Source organism: Episyrphus balteatus, chromosome 1 (assembly GCF_945859705.1).
Source record: "Episyrphus balteatus chromosome 1, idEpiBalt1.1, whole genome shotgun sequence".
NCBI lineage: Eukaryota > Metazoa > Arthropoda > Insecta > Diptera > Syrphidae > Episyrphus > Episyrphus balteatus.
Window position 1 is genome coordinate 27,795,601 of NC_079134.1, and position 21,242 is coordinate 27,816,842.

At 31.1% G+C, this 21,242-nt stretch overlaps 3 protein-coding genes across 6 annotated transcripts in view; 1 reads left to right on the forward strand and 2 right to left on the reverse strand.

Annotated features, from left to right (window-relative positions):
- LOC129905098 (serine-rich adhesin for platelets) overlaps positions 1-21,242 on the reverse strand; it is a 158,307-nt gene that overhangs the window by 34,105 nt on the left and 102,960 nt on the right. Inside the window, exons 1-3 of one of the 4 annotated variants that reach the window (XM_055980478.1) lie at positions 3,426-3,659; positions 2,424-2,981; positions 1,886-2,205 (exon numbers count right to left, since the gene is read on the reverse strand). The exons of 1 other annotated variant lie outside the window; for it this stretch is intronic. The gene's annotated coding sequence lies outside the window, so the exon portion shown is untranslated. Of the gene's footprint in view, positions 1-1,885; positions 2,206-2,423; positions 3,106-3,425; positions 3,660-21,242 lie in introns of those variants that run through there. 2 more of the 4 variants (XM_055980477.1, XM_055980479.1) reach the window with 2 other exon arrangements.
- On the reverse strand, positions 8,438-14,166 carry LOC129905105 (outer mitochondrial transmembrane helix translocase-like). Its single transcript, XM_055980494.1, has 3 exons — positions 13,841-14,166; positions 13,444-13,776; positions 8,438-9,286 (listed from the first exon to the last, which is right to left on the reverse strand). The coding sequence occupies exons 1-3, from the start codon at positions 14,020-14,022 to the stop codon at positions 8,662-8,664; spliced, it is 1,140 nt and encodes a 379-aa protein (XP_055836469.1). The 5' UTR covers positions 14,023-14,166; the 3' UTR covers positions 8,438-8,661.
- Positions 16,265-20,227, forward strand: LOC129905106 (outer mitochondrial transmembrane helix translocase-like). Its single transcript, XM_055980495.1, has 3 exons — positions 16,265-16,635; positions 16,737-17,069; positions 19,071-20,227. Exons 1-3 carry the CDS (start codon positions 16,454-16,456, stop codon positions 19,693-19,695), a joined length of 1,140 nt encoding a protein of 379 aa, XP_055836470.1. The 5' UTR covers positions 16,265-16,453; the 3' UTR covers positions 19,696-20,227.

The following is a 21,242-nucleotide window of genomic DNA, read 5'->3' on the forward strand; positions in this document are numbered from 1 at the left end:
AGGTAAGAATTTCATCGTCAAAATGTCTCAAAATACTCTGAGTTTTATCCTGAAAAGGGAGGTACAGCCTATCATCCCAATAGATCGGGGAAGAGAGTTCCACAGACGTATAGCATTTACAAAAAATTGGCGTTCGGATACTAAGAAAATGTAACGGGTTGGCACAAGATTAAAAGATCTAAGAGAGCGCGTTTGATTGATCTTATTATAAAGGTACGGTGGTTGCTGTGATTGTATTACATTGTGAAGCAATGTCAAGGTTCTTAATTTGAAAAGGTTTTCTAATGTTATGCCGTAAATTGATTTAGAAAATTGAGAAATATGGTCACACTTCCTTAACCCATAAACATATCTTGCTACACTATTGTAAGCAACATTTAGCTTCCGTTTGTGTTCATAGTCACAAATGTTGAAAAGTTCGCAGCCATAAAGCATAATAGGGATAAGAAGAGTTTTTGCTAATACTAATCTTGTTTTTAATGGTGTAATTTTATTGTTAGTCCACAATAAACGAAGCCTTCCATAAACTTTCCCAATTGTTGATCTGATATGATCATTCCACGAAAGAGTTTTTGTAAAAATTATGCCTAAGTTTTTAGCTGAATCGACAAACTGAATTTCCTTATTATCTAGGTATATTTTAGGGTAGTAAGATGTATCAGCAGACTTTCTTGAAATGACCAAACATTTCGACTTAAGTGGGTTAACGCAAAGCCCATTTTTCTACAATTCTTAAACTTAAAAAACTGCAATAATTTTTAATTCTAGCTTTCTAGATGTAGGTAATCTAAAAATCTAGTTTTTGACTTTTATTTCAGAAAATGTTATAAAGGATTTAAAGGATTTGATTTAAACTATCCTAGATTCATCCTAAAAAAATCAATACAAAAAAATACTAGAAAAATCGTTCTTAAAAAAAAAACCAGCTTCTTTCAAGTAGGCAGGTATAACTAACTTTTGTTTATAAATCCCATAATTCTAAAACAAATTGCCTACTACTTACCTACATACCTAGATATCTAACTTTGTCAGAAAGTACCATTGCTTCCAGCTTTTATTAGATACAACGATAGATTAATCAATTAAGATTGCTAATTTTCATTTCTCTAACATTAAACTAATAATCTAAACCTAATACAGACAGATAGATACCTACTTAATTACCTATTCCCATAAAAAAATATCTAACTATCTAATTTTTTTAATTCTTAAAGGATAAAAAAAAACTATCTACTATGTATTTAAAAAAAAAATCAATCTTCTTCCCTAAAAAACAAGACCAAAAAAAAAATCACTTTATCCTTCATCAAATCCCAAATCCAAGTGAAAATTTAACCAACAAAAAAAAAAAAAAGGAAAAAAAAACCCCAACCAACAGAAGAAAAGAAAAAAAAAATCAACAATAATTTTCCTCTTCTCTAGGTGTCATCGTTTCACCTAAAAGCCTGTACTGTAGTAAAGTAGAGTTGTTGGTATAAGTAAATAAGACCAAGAGTAGAAACAAACGATATAAACTACAAGTTAAAACGAGACAACTATATGAGATGGAATATTAAAATCAAAGAAGAATAAAAGAATATTTTTCGCCTGGATACACGGTCGGTCGGTGTACACAGATTTTTTTTTCTTTCTTCTTCTTCTCATCAACTTCTCTCTATCTCCCCTCCCCCCACACACACCCCTCATTCAACATTAGACGATGAAGTACCACATGAAGAAAAAAAAAATGAACTCTTTTTTTTTTTTGCTAACAAAAAAAACCTAACTTAACTTTAAAAAAAAGATAACTCTACAAAAGTCTCTTTCAACTTGAAAAAAAAAATATATAAAAAATAATGAGAATCAAAAAAAAAGAACAAAAAATTTGTCAAGTGAACGAACATACCATTGTTACTGTTTGATATCCATTTTTCCCATTTTTAATACAATTTGTTGTTGTGATTTGCGATTCCTCTCTTCTCTGAGCGAATTGGAATTTTTTTTTTTAATTTTTATATAAAAAAAAAATAAAGAATTAAATTTCTTGTATAGATTTAATTCTCGGTCTCGAGGAAACTTTAAAATTTTTCTTCTCTTCCTATATAAATTCTATTTATCACATCACAGAGTTTTCTTTTTTCTTCTCCTCGTGTGTTCTCACATTTTCTCCTTTATTTTCATTTCATTTTTTTTTTTTTATTTCATTTCTATTCATTCACCACAACACTATGGCACAATTTTTTGTATTTGATTTTTTTTTTTCGAATTCGAATTGGAGAGAACAAAAAAATAAATCAAGAGAACGAAAAAATTAATCTTTTATCCTTTTTTTTTTTGTATTATTTAATAATTTTGTTCCCTTGAGTTCATCAAACAATGAACAAAAAAAAAAAGAATTATACAAAAGCAAAAAAAAAAAAAATATTAATAAAAGAAAAAATTACACAGGTAGAGAATTGTAAGAATTGAAACACCAAAGAAATAAGAAGAAACAAGAAAAAATGGTTGATCTCTTCACCATTTTTGCCGTATACTCGTATTGGACAATGGAGATAGACACTAGTTTTTTTCACATGATATGTATTCACTCTTTATCTCTTTCTAGCGAATGTAACAAAAATATAGTGTATTCATTTTTATTCACTCATGAAATGTCAAAAAAAAAGAGAAAAAAAAAAAAAACAAAACTTCAGTCAGAGTAGATCACTTATGCGTATTCTCTTTCATTATTTATCTGCGATTCCATTTGTTCTTCTTCTCTTTTTGTCTCACTATTTATTCTCTGTAATTATATTTCACTCTAAACGCACATTTTACATGTCACTTTTTTTTTTTATTTCGTCGTTTTTCGTTCAACATTATATCAAAATTTTGACGAAAGAGAAATGACTTTTGTTTTGTATTAAAATGTCCATTTAACTAACACAATTTTAGTTGAGGGGAAAAATAAGGTAAAAAAAAATACATAACGAGTCCATCATCGAGAGAAAACTTTATTGCTGCTGTAGAGACGAGAGCAAGAGAAATATTGTAGTCAATCAAAAAAGTAGAGTACAAGTAGATAGACACACCGAATGAGAGATACAATAAGAAAAGCAAAGAAGAATCATCGAATCGAACAGAGCTAAAGACAAAATCAAACAAAAAAAAAAAAACGAGCTTACGTACGTAGTATTTATCATAGCTTTCTTTTCTGTCAGTCGTTCTCGTTTTTTTTTTTCTGTTAACAAAACTACCTGTCTTTGTCTGTCTTTTAACTTATGAACAAGATCAATTTCTCTCTTTCACTCCTGTTTATATATCTCTCACGGATTTTTTTTCTTTCTATTCTTTTTGACTGGTTATTTCATTTTTTTTTTGTTTCTAATAAATTATTTTTTTTTCTTTGGATTTTTTTTGTGTCAATTCTTTTTTTTTCACATAGCCATTTGACTATACACACTCACTTTGGGTGAAATAGAGAATCGTTTTCTTTTATAACGCACACGACATTATTATTTTACGTTCGATACACGTTAATTGTAATTTATTTGGTCGGATTTTTAAATGGTCGTGGAAAGTTTTATAATTTTCCATGGGAAGAAAATTTGATTTAAATAAAAAAAAAAACACCAAATATACTTTGCGAACACTTCACAGCTTCACACACGAATGGCGTCCGTCAGTTCGGATTTCGAATGAGACTGGGATATATTGGCAGTACTGGTGTAGTATATTTTTTTTTTATGTACATGAGGGATTGAGACTCGAGTGGTCTCACTCATACAAATAGGGTTTTGATAATTACCCTTTTCTAAGTGGATATTTGTCTTTTTTTAGTATATGGGTGTTGGGTTAGATGAAGAATATGTTTTATTCGTTTTTTGATTCTTTATGGATGGGTTATTTTTGCAGATTTTGCATTGATTTCTTATTCGGGAAAAGTATTTTTTTTTTCCAAGTGCTGCCAAAATGTTTTAAAAATCCAATAAGAAAAACGAATGTAATTCCACAACTAGTGTTAAGGCTGTACACACATCTATACAGAAAATTCACTGTAGTCCAAAAAAAAAATTAAACTTGTGAATTTTAAAAGTTTAAAGCCTAAAGGCCGAACTATAATAGGCATATGCGCGCATGGGCTTATGTCAAAACCAGGGGCGTACACTCCCTTGGGGCAAGTGGGGCGGCACCCCGGGGCCCCCAACCGACCCCAGGGCCCCCTTTGGAGAAAATGCAGAGAAGGAAACTGTTAGCAGAAATTGAGTTACGAAGTAAATTAAAATGTATTTGAATCACTTCGGATCCAAGGGAGACAAATTATGTCATTCAATATCATTGGTCATTGGTAGCCACTCAATATATATTGATTTAATAAAAAGGTTACCCCAGGGGCTCCAAAAAAATAAACTGCTTTTTTAAAAGAAAAATTATAATTTTATCTCAGGGCCCAAAAAAATATTACTTGAAAAATCTTTGCAACCACAAATAATATACATTAGGGGCCCCAAAAAAGCAAAAAACAATTTCAGACCAGGTGCCCCAAAAGCCTTTACTTCAGAGCGTCAAATTAAATTTAAAAAAATGTTTTCTTAAAATAAATTACATTTGTTGTTGGATTACTTATTATTACTTTAGGAGCCTCAAAAAATATGACTTCGGGGTTCCAAATATTACTTCAGAACATAGGCCCCAATACCTATTAATTCTTGGCTCCAAAAAAATTAAATTATATTTTAGGGGCCTCTAAGCACTCAATTTTGAGGCCCCAAAAATAATTTTTCAGGAGCCCCAAAAGAAATAAACTATGTTTTATGTTGGAAAATCAAATGTGTACATGTACAATTGTACATATTACTTCAGAACAGAGGCCCCAAGAACTATCAGTTCTAAGCTAAACAAATTTTTATTTTAGTGGTCTCTAAATATTTAATTTTGGGGGCCCCTAGTACAAGTATTTACTACTTTATGAACATATTAAAACAATAAAATAAACCTAAAAATAAATAAGCTATACAAAAAAAAATGTATGGTTTATACGTACTTTTTTTTGTATCTAAGGGACCCCCAAATATCAAAGGGGCCCCAAAATTTAGTCTTGCCCCGGGGCCCCGGTGACTCAACGTACGCCACTGGTCAAAACCGAACGAACTGCTTCGTCCTGTTTCTGAAAACATGAGGAGTAGCCATAATGAACATACGCGCGCATAGCCTTCTGTCACAATTTACATTTTTGTTTTCCATTATTTTTGTAAAAAAAAAAACACGCTTTGAATTTACAAAAAAAATATTTTTAAAACTGTTTTTATTCAGTTCACAATTCGTTTATCACATTTTTATTAAGTGAAAATTAATTTTAGATTTTTTTTTCGATCCCCCTTGCATACATGTTGTTTACATTTTATTCTGAGAAATTTACTCACATGTCGTGTGGTTCAGAGCGCACGGCATATGCTTAACGAAAGTTAACGAAGCGCGCATATGCGCATTATGGCTATCCCATAAGAATTGTGTATGTTCGACAACTCACACTCATGCCATTTTGACATAAACCCATGCGCGCATTGCCTATTATAGTTGGGCCTTAATAGCCTGTTTTCACTAGAGCCCAAATGAAATAATTTCGCAAATGAGGTCAGTTCAGATTTCAAATTAAATTTTTTTTCCATAGAATTTAACTTCGAAATGAGATAATTTGCGTAATTACCTTATTTGGGCTCTAGTGAAAGCAGGCTATAAACTACATTAGGAGTATTCACAATTCGATGCAAAAATGGTCTTTGTATCGTGTAACATTTTCTCATTGATAACAGGCTATTACCGAAGCTACATTTCAGCTTCTGTTAAACTTAAGTAAGTTTTTTGGACATGGAAAAAGAAGAATGTTATACAAGTTGGACTTTTCATAACAATGTACTTATAAGGTCTATAAAAAGCATAAACGAAGCTTTACCGAAGCTTTAAGATTTGACAGATAGTTTCAAAAAAATCTTCCAATTGGTTTTGATTTGATTTTTTATCAAGAATTTCAATTATTAACCCTGGTACATACTAGTAAAGCAAGTCGTGAATTCATACAAATTTGTATTGTATTGTGTTCACCCGTGAACGTTCCTGTGAACCTTGGTGGAGAAAAAAGTGGAGAAATTTGCTTCACGAGCAATGAAGTAGTTCACGTACACAATTTACGGGAATCTCTTTCACACAGATGAAATAATTAAAGTTTTGAATTTTAAGCCTAATACGCTGCTGAAGCGAAACAAAAAATTTTGAAGTCTCCAAAGTCAACAGCGAACATGTTAACAAAAAAAAAAAAAATTCCATCGGGTATTATAGCATAGTAAAAATAATAAGAATACAAATAAAAAAAAATCAAGAAAAAACATCGCAAAATAAGTTTAAAAGCTAAAACAAAACAAAAATTAATTTCGTTCAAGATTTCGTTAACGATATTTTGTATGGAAAATTTCGTTTCGCATCAGCAGCGTACTAGGCTTTAGCATCCTTTATAGTTATTTCGAACAAATGAATTTGAAAATTATTGTTGAAAAAAAGGAATGTTTGTATTTTGTTGATTATGTGCGTATTCATGAGATGAATAAACTTAAAGTGTGTGTCTACTAGCGGTGAATGTCAAAATATTCACAAGTGGAGATGTGTTCATGTTCACTTCACTAGAAGTGAACTAGCGAGAACACAAATTTTACTTTTATTCTTTATGCAAAAAGGGGCCAATTTAGTTAAGCTTGAATGAAAATATATGAGAGTGCGCACACTACAACGATGAAAAAGTTTGTTTGATCGAAAAAAAAGTTTGTTTTCCTACACAATTGCCTTCAAACTAAAATGTTTCCTAGCGACCCGACTGTTTAGTTGGCTGCCTGTGCGCACACTAGGAGCCCAACCCGACTAAACTATCGACCGATAGAAAGTCTGTAGTGTGCGGGGGCTCTATTATGTCAAACAGAATTTGTTCATACATTAAAATAAAATTTTGATAAAAAAAGGCAAAAGTACGTATACGCCATAGTGAATTTTTTTTTTTTTTACAAACGTGTAGGTACCTTTTAATAATATTGATTTTATTTATTTTTTTATATGTAACTTTATTTATTTTTTTATAAGTCTATTTATTTTTTTTATATTTGTAGGTATTTAAATGTTTCTTTTAATTCAGCAGACTTGCCCCATTGTCCGATTCCAAACACGTTTGAGAATCAAAAGCGCTGTTTTAGACAAGCCAATTTTTCGGAAACAGGTTATTGATTTTTCTTTAAATTTTTGATACAAATTGATAACTTTTTTTTTTTACAGGATTTCTCCAAAAATGCATCCCATTAAAAGCACATACATAAGTCATTTAGGTCTGGAAAGCGGTGGAAATACGGTTTCAATTTGTTTTTATCATTTTTCCACCAAATTTCGGATTTTATTTTTTTATAATTTTTACTTGATTCAACGGCATCATTAGAAGTAGATAGTTTATTGGTACTCTTGCAGAATTTGTAGTTAACAATGATTCTTGAAAAAAAAACGTTATTATTGGGATTCCAATTTAACCCTCCCCTCTTAAAGTTAAATTTAAGGTCCCATACTAATTTTTCTCCAAAATGTTGTTATTCTTTTTTTCGGAGATCGCTGAATTTGACTTTGAATAAGTCCGAAATAATACAATAAAATGCAATTTATTGGATAACCCCGAAATTAAAAAAATATATATATAGCAAAAAGACATAACTTGAGTACAAAAACATGATTAATAAAAAGAGCAAATGTAGAATAGAACAAATAATTTTAAATATATTATATTTTGTACGTATATAGTACATAATTTATATTCAGACTTTAGGTATATATTAAGGGTATTCATGAACCGGTCTAAACTCTGGGGAAACCTGGGGTGGAATCGGCTAAGGTGAATGTTGATCATCACAATAAATACTTTTGCTCCACGTAAGGTGATTATCACTTTATATTTTTATTGACATCCTCAACGGTTAACTACATTATATTCTAAACTAATACGAACATTTTAGTTTGTTGAGTAAAATATGGTTTCTTGTGAAGAAAAAATATAGAATATTTAATATGTAACTATTTAGGTATTAAGAAATAAAAAAAAATTGGGCACCGGTAGGGTCGGTCTCCCTCGTGTGAGTCGAATACTCATCGAAAATTCTGCGCTTGTAGAGTTTTGGTGATCACTTTACTCAGAGCAAAAAATAGGTGATGGTCAAGAGTGACATTCAAAAAGGTGATAATCAACTATCACCTTAGCCGATTCCACCCCTGGTAAAATGGTAAATAGCTGCCCAACCAATACAAAATTTTGACACATTTCCACGTACCTTGCATACTTTTGGAGTCTCTCTACAAAGGCCTCACAACCTTCTCCAAATGGATAATCTGGAATGAACGTTTCTAATAATGTCCCATTGGTTTAATTTTATTTTAATTTTTAAATAATAAAGCAAAGATGTTTGCAGATTACCAGCTAAGCTGTACTTTCAAATAATTTATTGGAATTTAGTATTTTCTTAAATAAAATGTTACATAAAAGATTTCAAGATTGTACTCTGACAAGATTTTGGTATATTTTGTATTTTTGAGATCTCCTCAGCTATATAAACAAAAAAAAAATAAAAAAGGAGGAAATTTATAACCTGACCACCAAACAATTTAATTCACAAAGTTTAAACTGATTTAATCAAGTTCAATGTGATTTTCAACAAAAAGATTCTGTGTATGTTTCTTCGACTCTTTCATTCTTTCATACGACCTCAGCATATCTTCCATTGATATCGCCAACAAATCACTCGATGTTGCATCATGAAATTCTTCTGTATTTTCAGCCGCATTAATAGCGCTCTCATTATCCCTCATAAATTGTCTCATTCTATAAACCGAAGCATTTCGGCACATTTCTCTTAAATCAGATCCAGAGAAACCTTTGGTAAGTTTCGATAGACGATTAAAATCGACTGATTCACTTATATTTTCCAATTCGAGAACAAGTTTCAAGATTTGCAAACGCTGTGCATCGGTGGGCAGGCCGATGTGGAATTGAGCTGGCATTCGGCGAAGAATTGCCTTATCGAGATCTTGGGGACGATTGGTTGCACCCATGACGATAACAGTCGATCCAGCTCGAGTGCTCAAACCATCCCACATCATCATAAACTGAGTTTTCATCATGGCTGTGGCTTCGTGATCGTTTGTGCTACGATTACGAAGGAATGAATCAATTTCATCAATGAAAACGATACAAGGTTCCAACTTGACGGCCAGCGAAAAGACTGCTGAAGCTAATTTTTGTGATTCACCATACCTAAAAAAAGATACAAAAAAAAGTGGTTGTTTGTAAAGTCGGTTTACGGGCGATAATTTTAAGTGATAACGTCATAAGAAAAAAGGTGTGCTTAAAAAAGATGATTTAAAAATTAATTTTTTGTCAACCTTCTTGTAAGAAAAATGTATAACATAATAAAACCATCTCATATTATAGTACTTTAGCTAAAGATTAAGATTCACAAACGGAATAATTTTTTGAAGCATTTATAAGAAAAAGCTAAACAAAATTATCTCTATTTTTTATCATTGTGTCATTTTTTTCATAATAAAAATCTAACAAAAAAAATTATAGGTATCATCTTGAAGCCTAATATTTTTTTTTAAAATAAAACTATTTCAAGATTCTTTATGTTCTGTAAAAAGTATAATAATTATTTTTTGAAATTACTAATTTTTCAAGGAATTTTTTCTTGGCACAGCATTTGGTTAGAATTTTTACCTGACAACCCACTACAAATGTTATACTATTTGAAAGCTTATTATTTCATCTAAAAATATTCACCTTATTTATGTCTGTACGACATTTACAAAAAAAAAACTGTAATTTTCGTAATGTAATCAGTTTTCTTAAAAACAACAACTAAAAACTAACTTTTTTTTCTTCCATCATTTGTTCATTTTTTGTTTATATGACAACCTATAACAAATTTTATATCATCGGAAAGCTTATAGGCTTAACTACATACACCACTTTTTGAAAAACTACAAAAGTGAATAGATTTTTTTTCTGGCTATCGCAATTGTTTTGTGATAAAGAGTATACAAATTGTTTTTTAGACCAAAAAATAAGCTTTCTGCATCATTTGTTTTAATTTTCTAGCCCGAAAAACTATACAAAAATGTGTTTGAAAATTTTCACTTTTGTACTTTTTCACTTTTTGAGCCAATGCAGTTAAGGCTTATCATTTCAAGCTTTAAAACATATCTATACGACGCCTCCAAAAACAATAACAATTTTTTAAAGCCAACCATGTTGAAATTTAAACTGAGATTACGGTATTTCCTTCGTGTACAGATCTACAGGCATTTTGTGGTAGTTTTTGACTTTTTAAATTTAAAATTTTACAGCATACATATATCGTTATACATATATTATATGAATCATTAGAATATGGAATAAAGTCTAGTCAAATGCTCTAGGATCTAGGTAAATAGATGTCAAGTGTCAAAAAAGTTACCTCCGAATTCTGAATAAAAAAATGATTGAAATTTTTTACAAATATATTCCTGCCTATTTTCTAACTACTGTATTCATCTATGTATCAAAATAAAGTAGTTATTAATAAAAAACGGTTGAAAACGGTAAAAAAATTGGGTTAAAAGAATTTTAGAAATCCGAACACGCATGCGCATTCTGTAAGCTAGAGATGTTTTAAAAATTCATAAAAAAACCGCTCCAAAAAAAACGTTAAAAAAGTATGTAGGTGTTTAAAAACATTTCGAAATTTAGGGCCTTAAAAATCCGTTTTTTGTATCTTTCCAGTGTCATCTTTCAAATTTGCAAAAAAAAATCCCTACATAAAATAACAACTTTGACAAAGGTACTTTTCATTTTAGAAAACCGTTTAATGCCTATTGCATTGTTTTAACAAATTTATCTATCGATTAAAAAAAAAAAAACAACTCTACGACTAACCGCTTAGAAAATAATTTTTACTTCCGATATACATAAGTAGGTACTATATTATCAAGTTACGGTTCCAACGATTTTGTTCAAAAAATTCAAATGTAAATTTTAAGACAAGGTCTATCTTTTAATGAAAATTTTTTTCAAAAATCATTATTAACAGTACCTGTCATATAACCGTTTTTTTTTTAATCCGATTTTCTCCAACACTACTAATTCGATTTCAACGAAATTTTTTGTAAAAAAGCATTTTTATAATTTTAATATACAGCCATGGACAGAGAAATAGCACACTATTGAGAAAAATCATGCGAATCGAATTTTAGATATTAGGAATGCTTTTTATAAATTTTTTTCTTTTGGTATATTATCGAAATAAAGTGATGGAGACAAAAATATCTTAAAAGTACCGTTATTTTCTATATTTATTTGCACTAGCAATATAATGCTTTTTCTGTCTCTTTCGCTAGTGGACACAGAAATAGCACACATTTGTTTAACCGTTAAGTTTTTATTCCGCGTTCAAAAGTTGTAGACGAAAATGCATTCATTTTATTGCTACTATTTAATTAACAAGTATTTTTGAAAAAAATAGGCAGAAAACATCATTAAACTGCGAAAAAAGGGAGAATTACTTTCGAGCCTCAAAGTCAAGGGAAAAATCCTTCTTAATTAGCTTAAACTCTAAATTTTTCGAATAAATGATGGATAAAGCCATTTATTTGGAAAGAGCAAATAGAAATTTAAACTCTGAAATTAAATTGCGTTAACTTCTTCCCCGCAAAACTTCCATACGAGTGGATAGAGCGATCACAAAGAAACGCAAATGTGGGCCTTTTAAGTCATCTCGCACGATTTTGCCCGAAGTAAATATAGAATTCGGCGAAAAAAGTGTCAAGCAGACTTTTAAGAAGGATACTTAATGATGCTGAGTTGTACAGACAGGTAAGCAAGAAAAATCCAATGATATAAAAAGACACATGAAAGATCACCTAACATTAGCTATAAAACATCTGAATAAAAACATGCTGTTTTGAATGAGAGTCTTTTGGAGTGATGAAATAAAGGTTAACCGCATTGGAACCGATGACAAAACATTTGTCCATCGCCTAAAATGTTATAAGGACAAGCCAAAGTATTATCTCAAGACTATGAAACTAAGAGGATAGGATTTGATGGTCTGGGGCGCATTTTCCTGGCATGGTAAGGACCCATTGGTTAGGTGGATGGCAAAATTGATAAATTCTTTTGTCTTAATATTACATTAGAATACCGACGAACCATATTTCTCGCCAGTTAATCAGATATTCATACATGACAATCACCCAAACATGCATCAGAAATAGTACAAGATAGGTTTTCGGACGAAAAAATCGATGTTTGCACCTAGCCATCTCAAATTCACAATCTTAACCCCATAGAAAACTTATAAATTGATGTCAAGGTTAAGCGTGGGAAAAGGAAATTCAAAAATTCAAACGATCTTTGGGCCAGAATCAAAGAAGCGTGGTGCCGTACTCCACAAAGTGGATACCAGACGTTAGTTGAAAGTTTACCAAAGAGGTGCGAAAGAACTTTGAAAAACTGTGGTCTACTAACAAGTTACTAACTTAGTAGTATTGAATTTATTGGAAATTGTTAGAATTTTTGCTTAGAAATGATTATTTTTATGATTTTCGGAATGTGGGCTATTTCTTTGTCCACAAGAAAAAAGGGTATTCTCTAGAAATTATATTTTTAAAAATTGAATTGAAATAAAATAATTTATAATTATTAATTTTATGAATTCCCATAAGCTAATGCATGCCCTGATGTAAAAATTGTAATATATAAGTTAATAGGTCCCAAATAAATCCAATTTTTGTAAGAAAAATCAAAAGTGTGCTATTTCTTTGTCCATAGCTGTATGTAAGCCAAAATTAAAAATTAAAAAAAAAAATAATTTTTGGATTTTTACAAAAATGTTGAAAATTTTCGAAAACCGAACATTGATTTTTTTTGAAATCTTGGTTTTAGATGTTGATTGGTAGTTTCTTCAAAATAGCATACAAATTTTATTTAAATTTTGTTTTTTTAAAAAACGACTCTAACGATTTTGAATTTTTTTTCTAAAACTTCTTTTCAATAAAAGAAATGAAATCACATACTTGTTTTGGAGATCAATTTTATTTCAGATGCTGTTTTTTTCATTTGAAAAAAGAATTTTTAGTTTTTATTTCAAACACATTTTTTAACTTTTCATTTAAATAAATTGTAGGAAACCCTAAGAGCAAGTTCGTGCGACCCGTGCATTTTTTTTACCAACTTTTTTACCGCTATTTAATGATTGAATTTTTAACAATCGTGTTGATCAACCTAGTGTGGACCCAAATTAACAGTTTAATTTTAAAATTGCAATCTAACCTACTAATCACATCAAAAAGGTAGTGAAATGCCAACACTGCTATTAAATGTGATTTTGTAGTAAGAGTACATAAAGTAAATATGGGAATCCCCGAACAACTTACCATTTGTCTGTGAGCATTGCCACATCCAGATTGATGAATCTCATGCCAGCTTCCTTTGCTGTAGCTTTGGCAATCAAGGTTTTACCACATCCAGGTGGTCCATGCAACAATACTCCCTTTGGAGCTTCCCATAATTTCGATTGATTAAACAAATCTCTATGCCTCACAGGCAATACAACAGACTCTCTCAATTCCTGGATGACACTATCCAAACCGGCGATATCTTTCCAGCTGATTGGAATGTCATCGGGGACAACCAAGTGCGAGGCAATCATCAACTCATAATCGTTGAGAGTCTGTGTTTTCAATTCAAAGTTGCTTCCTTTGGCAAGTCTGCAGGCAAATGAAACGAATTATTGTTGTAATTCAACTTGACAATGGGAAATAATAAATTTACCTTTTTAATTGCTCTTCAGCACGTATTTTAGCTTTACGTTTATTCTTGCTAGTTGGATCTATTTGTTTCATCATCCATTTGACTGAAAAATAGGTAACAACTGAAGCAAGCGATACGCGGATAATCATTTGGAAGATTTCATTGCGGCTGATTTGGGATCCGCCAAAATTAAAGTCACTCATGGTTGTTGATTTGGAAAAACGTGGTTGCTCTTACCACTGTATTTGGTCAAAAAGAAATGTACTTTTAATTTTTTTTAGCGGTGAGTGATTATTGGTTAACTCGGTTTTTTGTTTGAACAACTGCTAAAAAAAAAGTTAAAAAAAAAAAATAATAAAAAAAAAGTAAACGTCATTTTTCAATGGTTTGTTTGATTTTCACGATTCGGTTTAAAGATGATAACAAAATATAACCGCTTAAGCTGAGTGCACAACTACATTAAAAACTATTTTCTAAAGGCATTACTACATTGGCCACTTTTTGTTAAAGTACAAAAGTAGTGCTGAGCTAATTCTTTTATAGATATCGTCGCCTCAATAAAATATTGTCGTATGTGCATACTACAATTTTTTCATACAAAATCTGTGTTTTTCTTCGTTCGGTAAATAATTGTCGTATGTGCTGTTTTTGCTACACATACAACAATATTTTACTGGAATTTCAGTAAACGTTTGTCGTATATTCCATAAGGAAATACACTGACGAGTGTAATTTCAGTTGCAATCAAGATGTCGAGCAGGTTGGACGAGGACCTGTGCCAAGTTTATCCGAGGAGCTTTATACTCTATTTTATGCATACAAAGAGCATAAAATAGTTGTTTTATGATTTTATTAATTCAGCATACGTAACTACATATTGTAAGATGAATTCCTTTATGTCGATCCTTTAGGTTCCCTCAATGTTCCCAATCCAGTGACAATGTAAACTTGGCCCTACGAAATTTGTATGAAGCTTTTATCGTGCTATCTTTAAACTGTAATAATTTTAATTCAACTTGAACAGTAACTTAATTTTATACTACGTTTCCACCTACCCTAAATCCGAGACTTAGCTAAGTAGATTAAGCACAAATCTCGAGTTTTATTCTAAATCTCGGATTGAAAGTAGGTGAAAATCTTAGATTTAGGGTAGTTGAACCCAAATCTGAGATTAAGCGAAGTAAGCTAAATCTCAGATTTAGCGTAGGTGGAAACATAGTATTAGTAAACTGTTATCTCATTAATTCTAAAATTGCTTTAAAAATAATGTACCTATTATTTTTTTTCTATTTATGTTAGTTTCTCTTTAAGAAAGAATTTTGTTGTGAAGTATAGCACATAGTAATATATCCGAATTTAGCGAAACCTCGATTTTAACAAAAAATAACACATACATCTCACTTCCAAATTAAAAAAGTTCTATCATTAGGTGAACTGCTTCTAAACCAATTCTAAGTTTAGAAGTTAGATGTATGTTATTTTACCATTGATGTTTTTGTTAAAATCGAGTTTCGCTAAACTCGGGTTAAAAGAAAAAACCTTCTTCTATGTTTTTTCGCATTGAATTTGACATCTTTTTGTCGTATGTCGTAAACAAGTGTCGAATTAAACTTTGCTTATTTTTGTCGTATGTGTCATCAATTTGTCGTATGTGTTTGGCTAACAAATAGTTTCTGTGAAAACGTTACATACGACATCGGCATATTGGAGAAAATTGACTATTATTTGTTTTTGGATTGGAATATTGAAATAATTCTAACAAATTTCAATAGACATTATTTTATTGAGGCGACGATATGCATATTTTGAAAATTTTGTGCTGATTGTTGGTGTTGCAAAAAAAATATAAAAAGCAAACAAAACTGACATTGGAATATTTTGAAGAAGAAGAATACAAATTAAAAAAATAAGAGAATAAAAAAGGTATACAAAGTGCTGCGGTATACAAAATGTGTATATGTATGTATGTATAATGGTGCATAGAAATGCAATGTGTTGAAAAAACACCACGCTGAATGAAAATTTGTATATGAACCACAACATAAGAACCAAGAAGTATTCACAATTCGATGCAACTGGTCTAGTATCATTGCAAAAGTGTAAAATCTTACAGCACTACAACAACAAAATACACGGATTAAAATTTTACAACAGTCTTGTACTTGAGATATTAATAAAAATAAATAAATGAATTAAAAGTGAAAAAACTGCCCTTGGAGCCAAGAAAAATACACAGGACAATAAAAAAAATGAGTGACAAATAAGTGAAAACTCTCCAATTTTTCGCTTTAAGATCGCCGAAAATTCTAATTTTTTTTAACAATTGTGACCAAAACATGACTAGTGTCATCATGGCCTTAGAAATTTTTAAAACAAACAGTTCAAATCATCAATTGTCAAAAAATTTCTGACATAACGATATCAGCTGTCATCTTACATCCAAAAAAAAATTCTTGCAAGGTAGCGCACAGCAGAAACCCAGTTTTTTCCTTTGCGGAAGTATAAAAAAAACGTGAATTTCTTTCCAAATATAAAAATTGTGATTTAAAAATTATATCATTTTATGTTAAATTTCTAATATTTATATTCATAAGCAGTTAAAAAGCCAAGATTCATCAATTTAAATAATCAAAAATGAACAATTTAAGTTTTGGTAATTCTCAATTGAGTCGCAACGAAGTCCTGCAATTGATCCTTCGTGTGTCGCTTGCATCCGTTGTTACCTTTTATTCGGTCAAGTGGATGATGAATCAATTAGATCCAACAAGCAAGAATAAGAAAAAGGCAAAAATACGTGCCGAAGAACAATTAAAAAGGTAAGAGCGCAAACAAAAAAAACAATTCAGAAGATTGCAATTTATTATTCTTTGTATTTTTATTTTCAATTTAAAATTCAAATGGTTGCCTTAAATAATAGACTGGGCGAAGGAGATGGCTTCAAAATAAACACTCAAATACTGAGTGACTATGAACTTATGATTGCATCACATTTGGTTGTGCCCGATGACATTCCAGTTAGCTGGAAAGACATTGCTGGCTTGGATAGTGTTATCCAAGAATTGAGAGAGTCTGTTGTGTTGCCTGTGAGGCATAGAGATTTGTTTAATCAATCGAAATTATGGGAAGCACCAAAGGGAGTATTGTTGCATGGACCACCTGGATGTGGTAAAACCTTGATTGCCAAAGCTACCGCAAAGGAAGCTGGCATGAGATTCATTAATCTGGATGTTGCTATACTCACCGACAAATGGTAAGTTTGAAATAATTGATGAAGTAATTAGTGAGGTGGTTATGTAACCATGTTTAATTTATTTTTGTTTGGTATATTATTGGTATTATTATCTAATTCAAATTTTTACTTAAAATAAACTAAATTGCTTTTTGTATTATATTCTTCTTCTATGTTTCACAAATGCACCAACTTAAATGTAAAAAAAAAATGCACGAAACTCTAATTTAAATGGTCAGAAACTCGAGAAAAGTCCGCTATTTTCTTTTTTGTGTGAGTCTTTGCAGAATATTTCGCGTGCATTTGAAGAATTACTTACCGAATAGTTAATTATAAATGAAAACATTGCATACTTTGTCGTTGCAAAATAACACTTCATTATTATTGCAAAATAAGACAAAAATAGTTTTTAAATTACTTACTTGTAAATTCTCAAACCTTGGCAAGCAAGGTTCCACCTCCAAGATTTAGTTGATTCACATCGTGTTCGATTTCTCGACTCGTCGTCAATTTTTCTCGATCTTTGCAAGTTCTTCTTCTAGTTATCAGCAACTTATGCTCCTTGACCCAGCTACTTTCCTTACGACTTGTACATCATTTTCTATTAGATCTACTGCCACTTAGGTTTTCGGTCATACTATTAAGACTTTAACTATGGCATAGTTAAAGTTAAAGTAGAGCATCGGTTGTTAACTGATCCAAAACTCTTCCACCAATTAATAAGTATGAAAAGAAAATCCGATGGTCTTCCTTCAACATTTAATTTCCTCGGACCATCTTATTCTGACCCTAAAGTAATTGGCCCTTAATAATAGCCCCGAATTTAGCGAAAGCTCCATTAAAAAAAAAAATCAGTTGTAACAAAATATATGTACATCTCACTTCCAAACTTAAAAAATACTATCATTTTAATATCGACTTAATTGTAGGTAAACTGCTTCTAAGCTATTTATTCGTTTGGAAGTGAGATGTATATTTTATTGCTAATAATTGTTTTTTTTTTCCTTAACATCGAGTTTTGCTAAATTCGACTCTATTACTGAGGCAGGGCCATTGTTAACCTCTTCACTGCGCCGTTTTTCCCAATTGAATACCAAAAATTTGTCTATAAAGTGCAAGAGTATTGGAAATACCAGAGTTTTCACTAGTATAATTTTAATGTGAAAAAAAAAAGAATTGGAAAAAAATTGGATAGTTGAGAGTTCACGGATATAGCCTGGGGTCGAACTACGGCATACGTTCGTTAACGTTTTGAGTATTGTTCTCTCTATTTAATCAGAAGAAAATGATAGAGACCAGCTTGAAGAGTAGTTGTGAAGAAAGTGAAGATATGTTGGTTTAGAAGTCTTTCGAATACTTTTGAAATAAAGGGAAGTGAAGTATAGCTATATGTCTGTTTTCCTTACGATTCGACGATCGTTAATAAGTATTAACGATTCAATTATAATTGAATATGACCAGAGTAAGGCTGCATGTATTGTGAATCGTCCTTAAATGTTCCCTCTTTTTAGCACTGATGTTTTCCACTGAAAAAGAGTTGACTATCGAATGCATTTTCGAAATCAAACAACCTAACTTTTAGAAAATCACGATATTTTTAAATTATAATTCTTATATTCCAAATTGCATTTGCATTTGATTTACTTCGTGACAAACACACTTTAATGTTTTTAATCAAGAACTAAGAGGGCAGTAGGTGATTAAAATCGCTTAGAGTTTGAAACACAAACGTCTCTTGACCCACCAGTAAGCATTTTTTTTTTTTCAACTTGAATTACGGTAGCGCATGCTATATAAGTTTAACGAGCGTTTAAAAATATTATTTCTAAGCCTCTTTAACTGCTGTTAGGTAGTTGTTTGTATAAAGAATATTTTGTTGGTGTTTTCCTTGTACTTGTTTGTAAATAAAATTCGAATGAGTATAAATGCTGCACCCGCGATAATGGAATTGCCCTGCTCTTTGTCTTTCCCACTTAGTTTATTACTCAACACATAATACATGTTCTACAATTTTTTTTTCAGGTACGGTGAATCTCAAAAACTTGCCTCGGCAGTTTTCTCACTTGCTATCAAACTGCAACCTTGCATCATTTTCATTGACGAAATCGATTCATTTCTACGTAGCCGTAGTTCAAACGATCATGAAGCCACCGCCATGATGAAAACTCAATTTATGATGCTCTGGGATGGTCTCAGCACTCGAGCTGGCTCAACTGTTATCGTCATGGGTGCAACAAATCGTCCACAAGATCTCGATAAGGCTATAATTCGCCGCATGCCTGCTCAATTCCACATTGGCCTGCCAACAGATACTCAACGTCTGCAAATTTTAAAACTAATCCTCAGTTCAGAAAATATCAGCAACACTGTGGACTTTAATCGTTTAGCTAAGCTCACAAATGGATTCTCAGGATCAGATTTGCGAGAGATGTGCCGAAATGCATCGGTCTACAGAATGCGCCAATTTATGCGCACAAATGAGAGTGCTCTCAACTCGATCACCACAGCTCAAGAACTACAAGCTTCAACACCTAACGAATTGATATCAATATCAATGGAAGATTTAATGAAGTCATATGACAAATTGAAAGAGTCCAAAATGCATACCGGTAGTTTGTTTGTTGATAGTCGTATAGAACTTGATTAGTTGTGTAGCCTATTTTTTCATCGATATCAAAGATCGCCTTAAAAGAAAAAGAAAAAGTATATCACGATAATTTATTTATATATACGTACATATATATATATATTTTGTGAAAGAAAAGAGTATGTATATTTATATCACCACCAATCTGTACAATTCTTTCGTTAATCATAAGACATACATAACATAGAGAACAAACTTAATATTTTAATCAGCACAAAGATGCTTTCGTTGTACTGTTGTTATCGGCAGATTAGGACTAAAGCGCAGGACGTACGAGTATTTGGCATGCACCAGGGGAGGACTTTTTTTTTTTGAGTGTGTTACTTTTAAGTAATTTTTGTTTTAATATTTAAAAAAAATCACAAACGAACAACAATAATTAAGTTTAAAAATTTTCATTCTGATGAAAGGAAAAAACCATAAGTTTTTTTTTTTTAGGTAATCCTTATACAGCTTAAAGTATAGAGTATAAACTATTCAATAAAAAAATGTATGTATATTATTTACATTCAAATGCAGCTTTAATTCGAAAGTTTTCTTTTTTGTTTGTTTTAATTTTACATTTAAACTTACTTAAGCTTTGTATTTCTGATTAGATTATAAGCTTTGGAGTTATAGGTAGAAATTAGATTGTATGTATCTATATATTATTTTAAAATTCTGTTAATTATTAGAGAGAAACTTGAAATGTTTTAATAAATTTCTTGTTTATATTTTTTTTGAAGGCCCAATTTTCTTGCCTTCAATCAAAAATCATTTTTTGTATCTTTCGGAAATATACATCATGTGACAACAAAAGTTGGGACAACAAAATCAAAAGAGGTTACAGAATTTCAGCACTTTATACCGTGGAAGGGGGTTTTTCTACCCCCATTCTGACGGAAGGCTAACGCTCGGTTAAATTTTATAGTTTTATATTGTTCATTGGTATCGTGAAATATGTAGAATTCAGTTAAATATTAAAGTGAGCTTTAAATTTGATTGTTAGTAGGGCCCATTATGTATACAAAATTACTTACAAAAACCTGGCCTATCAATTTTTCTTATAATCAGGGCTACGAACACCGAAGGAAAACATTTACAAAATTTGTTCGTATTGACAAAAGCTATTTGTTTAAACAGATTTATTAAACAAATGCAATAGTTTTCTGGGCTTACAAAAGGATATAGCATTTTTTTCCTAATTAAGTTCATTTCCCTAAACGGGAGGGTTAGTAGACATCCTTCCATACGATATTTGTCTTGTCTTCACCCAATCTACACGCTCTAACTTTTTGTCAAACTGCTGATGAATCACCCTGTATACAGTCGAAATCTAATAACTCAGGCCCTTATTGCGAGTGTCGTTCAACTTTCGACGCGATAAAATACGATGGAATCGATAAATATTTGCTTTGGTATTGTATATCTCTTTCCACCAAGATATTTGCTATTGTGAATTATGATTTGGATTTTAGTCGAAAGCAAAATTGTAACCCAAAAAGATCGAACGATTAAATAAAAAACACTGTTCACAAAAGTGATTCACAATGCCAAAATACCATTCT

Coding starts and splice junctions, on each gene's coding strand:
- LOC129905106 (XM_055980495.1), top strand. CDS start 16,454: ATGAACAATTTAAGTTTTGGTAATTCTCAATTGAGTCGCAACGAAGTC. Junction 16,636..16,736: donor GCCGAAGAACAATTAAAAAG/GTAAGAGCGCAA, acceptor CTTAAATAATAG/ACTGGGCGAAGGAGATGGCT. Junction 17,070..19,070: donor GCTATACTCACCGACAAATG/GTAAGTTTGAAA, acceptor TTTTTTTTTCAG/GTACGGTGAATCTCAAAAAC.
- LOC129905105 (XM_055980494.1), bottom strand. CDS start 14,022: ATGAGTGACTTTAATTTTGGCGGATCCCAAATCAGCCGCAATGAAATC. Junction 13,777..13,840: donor GCTGAAGAGCAATTAAAAAG/GTAAATTTATTA, acceptor ATTTGCCTGCAG/ACTTGCCAAAGGAAGCAACT. Junction 9,287..13,443: donor GCAATGCTCACAGACAAATG/GTAAGTTGTTCG, acceptor ATCTTTTTTTAG/GTATGGTGAATCACAAAAAT.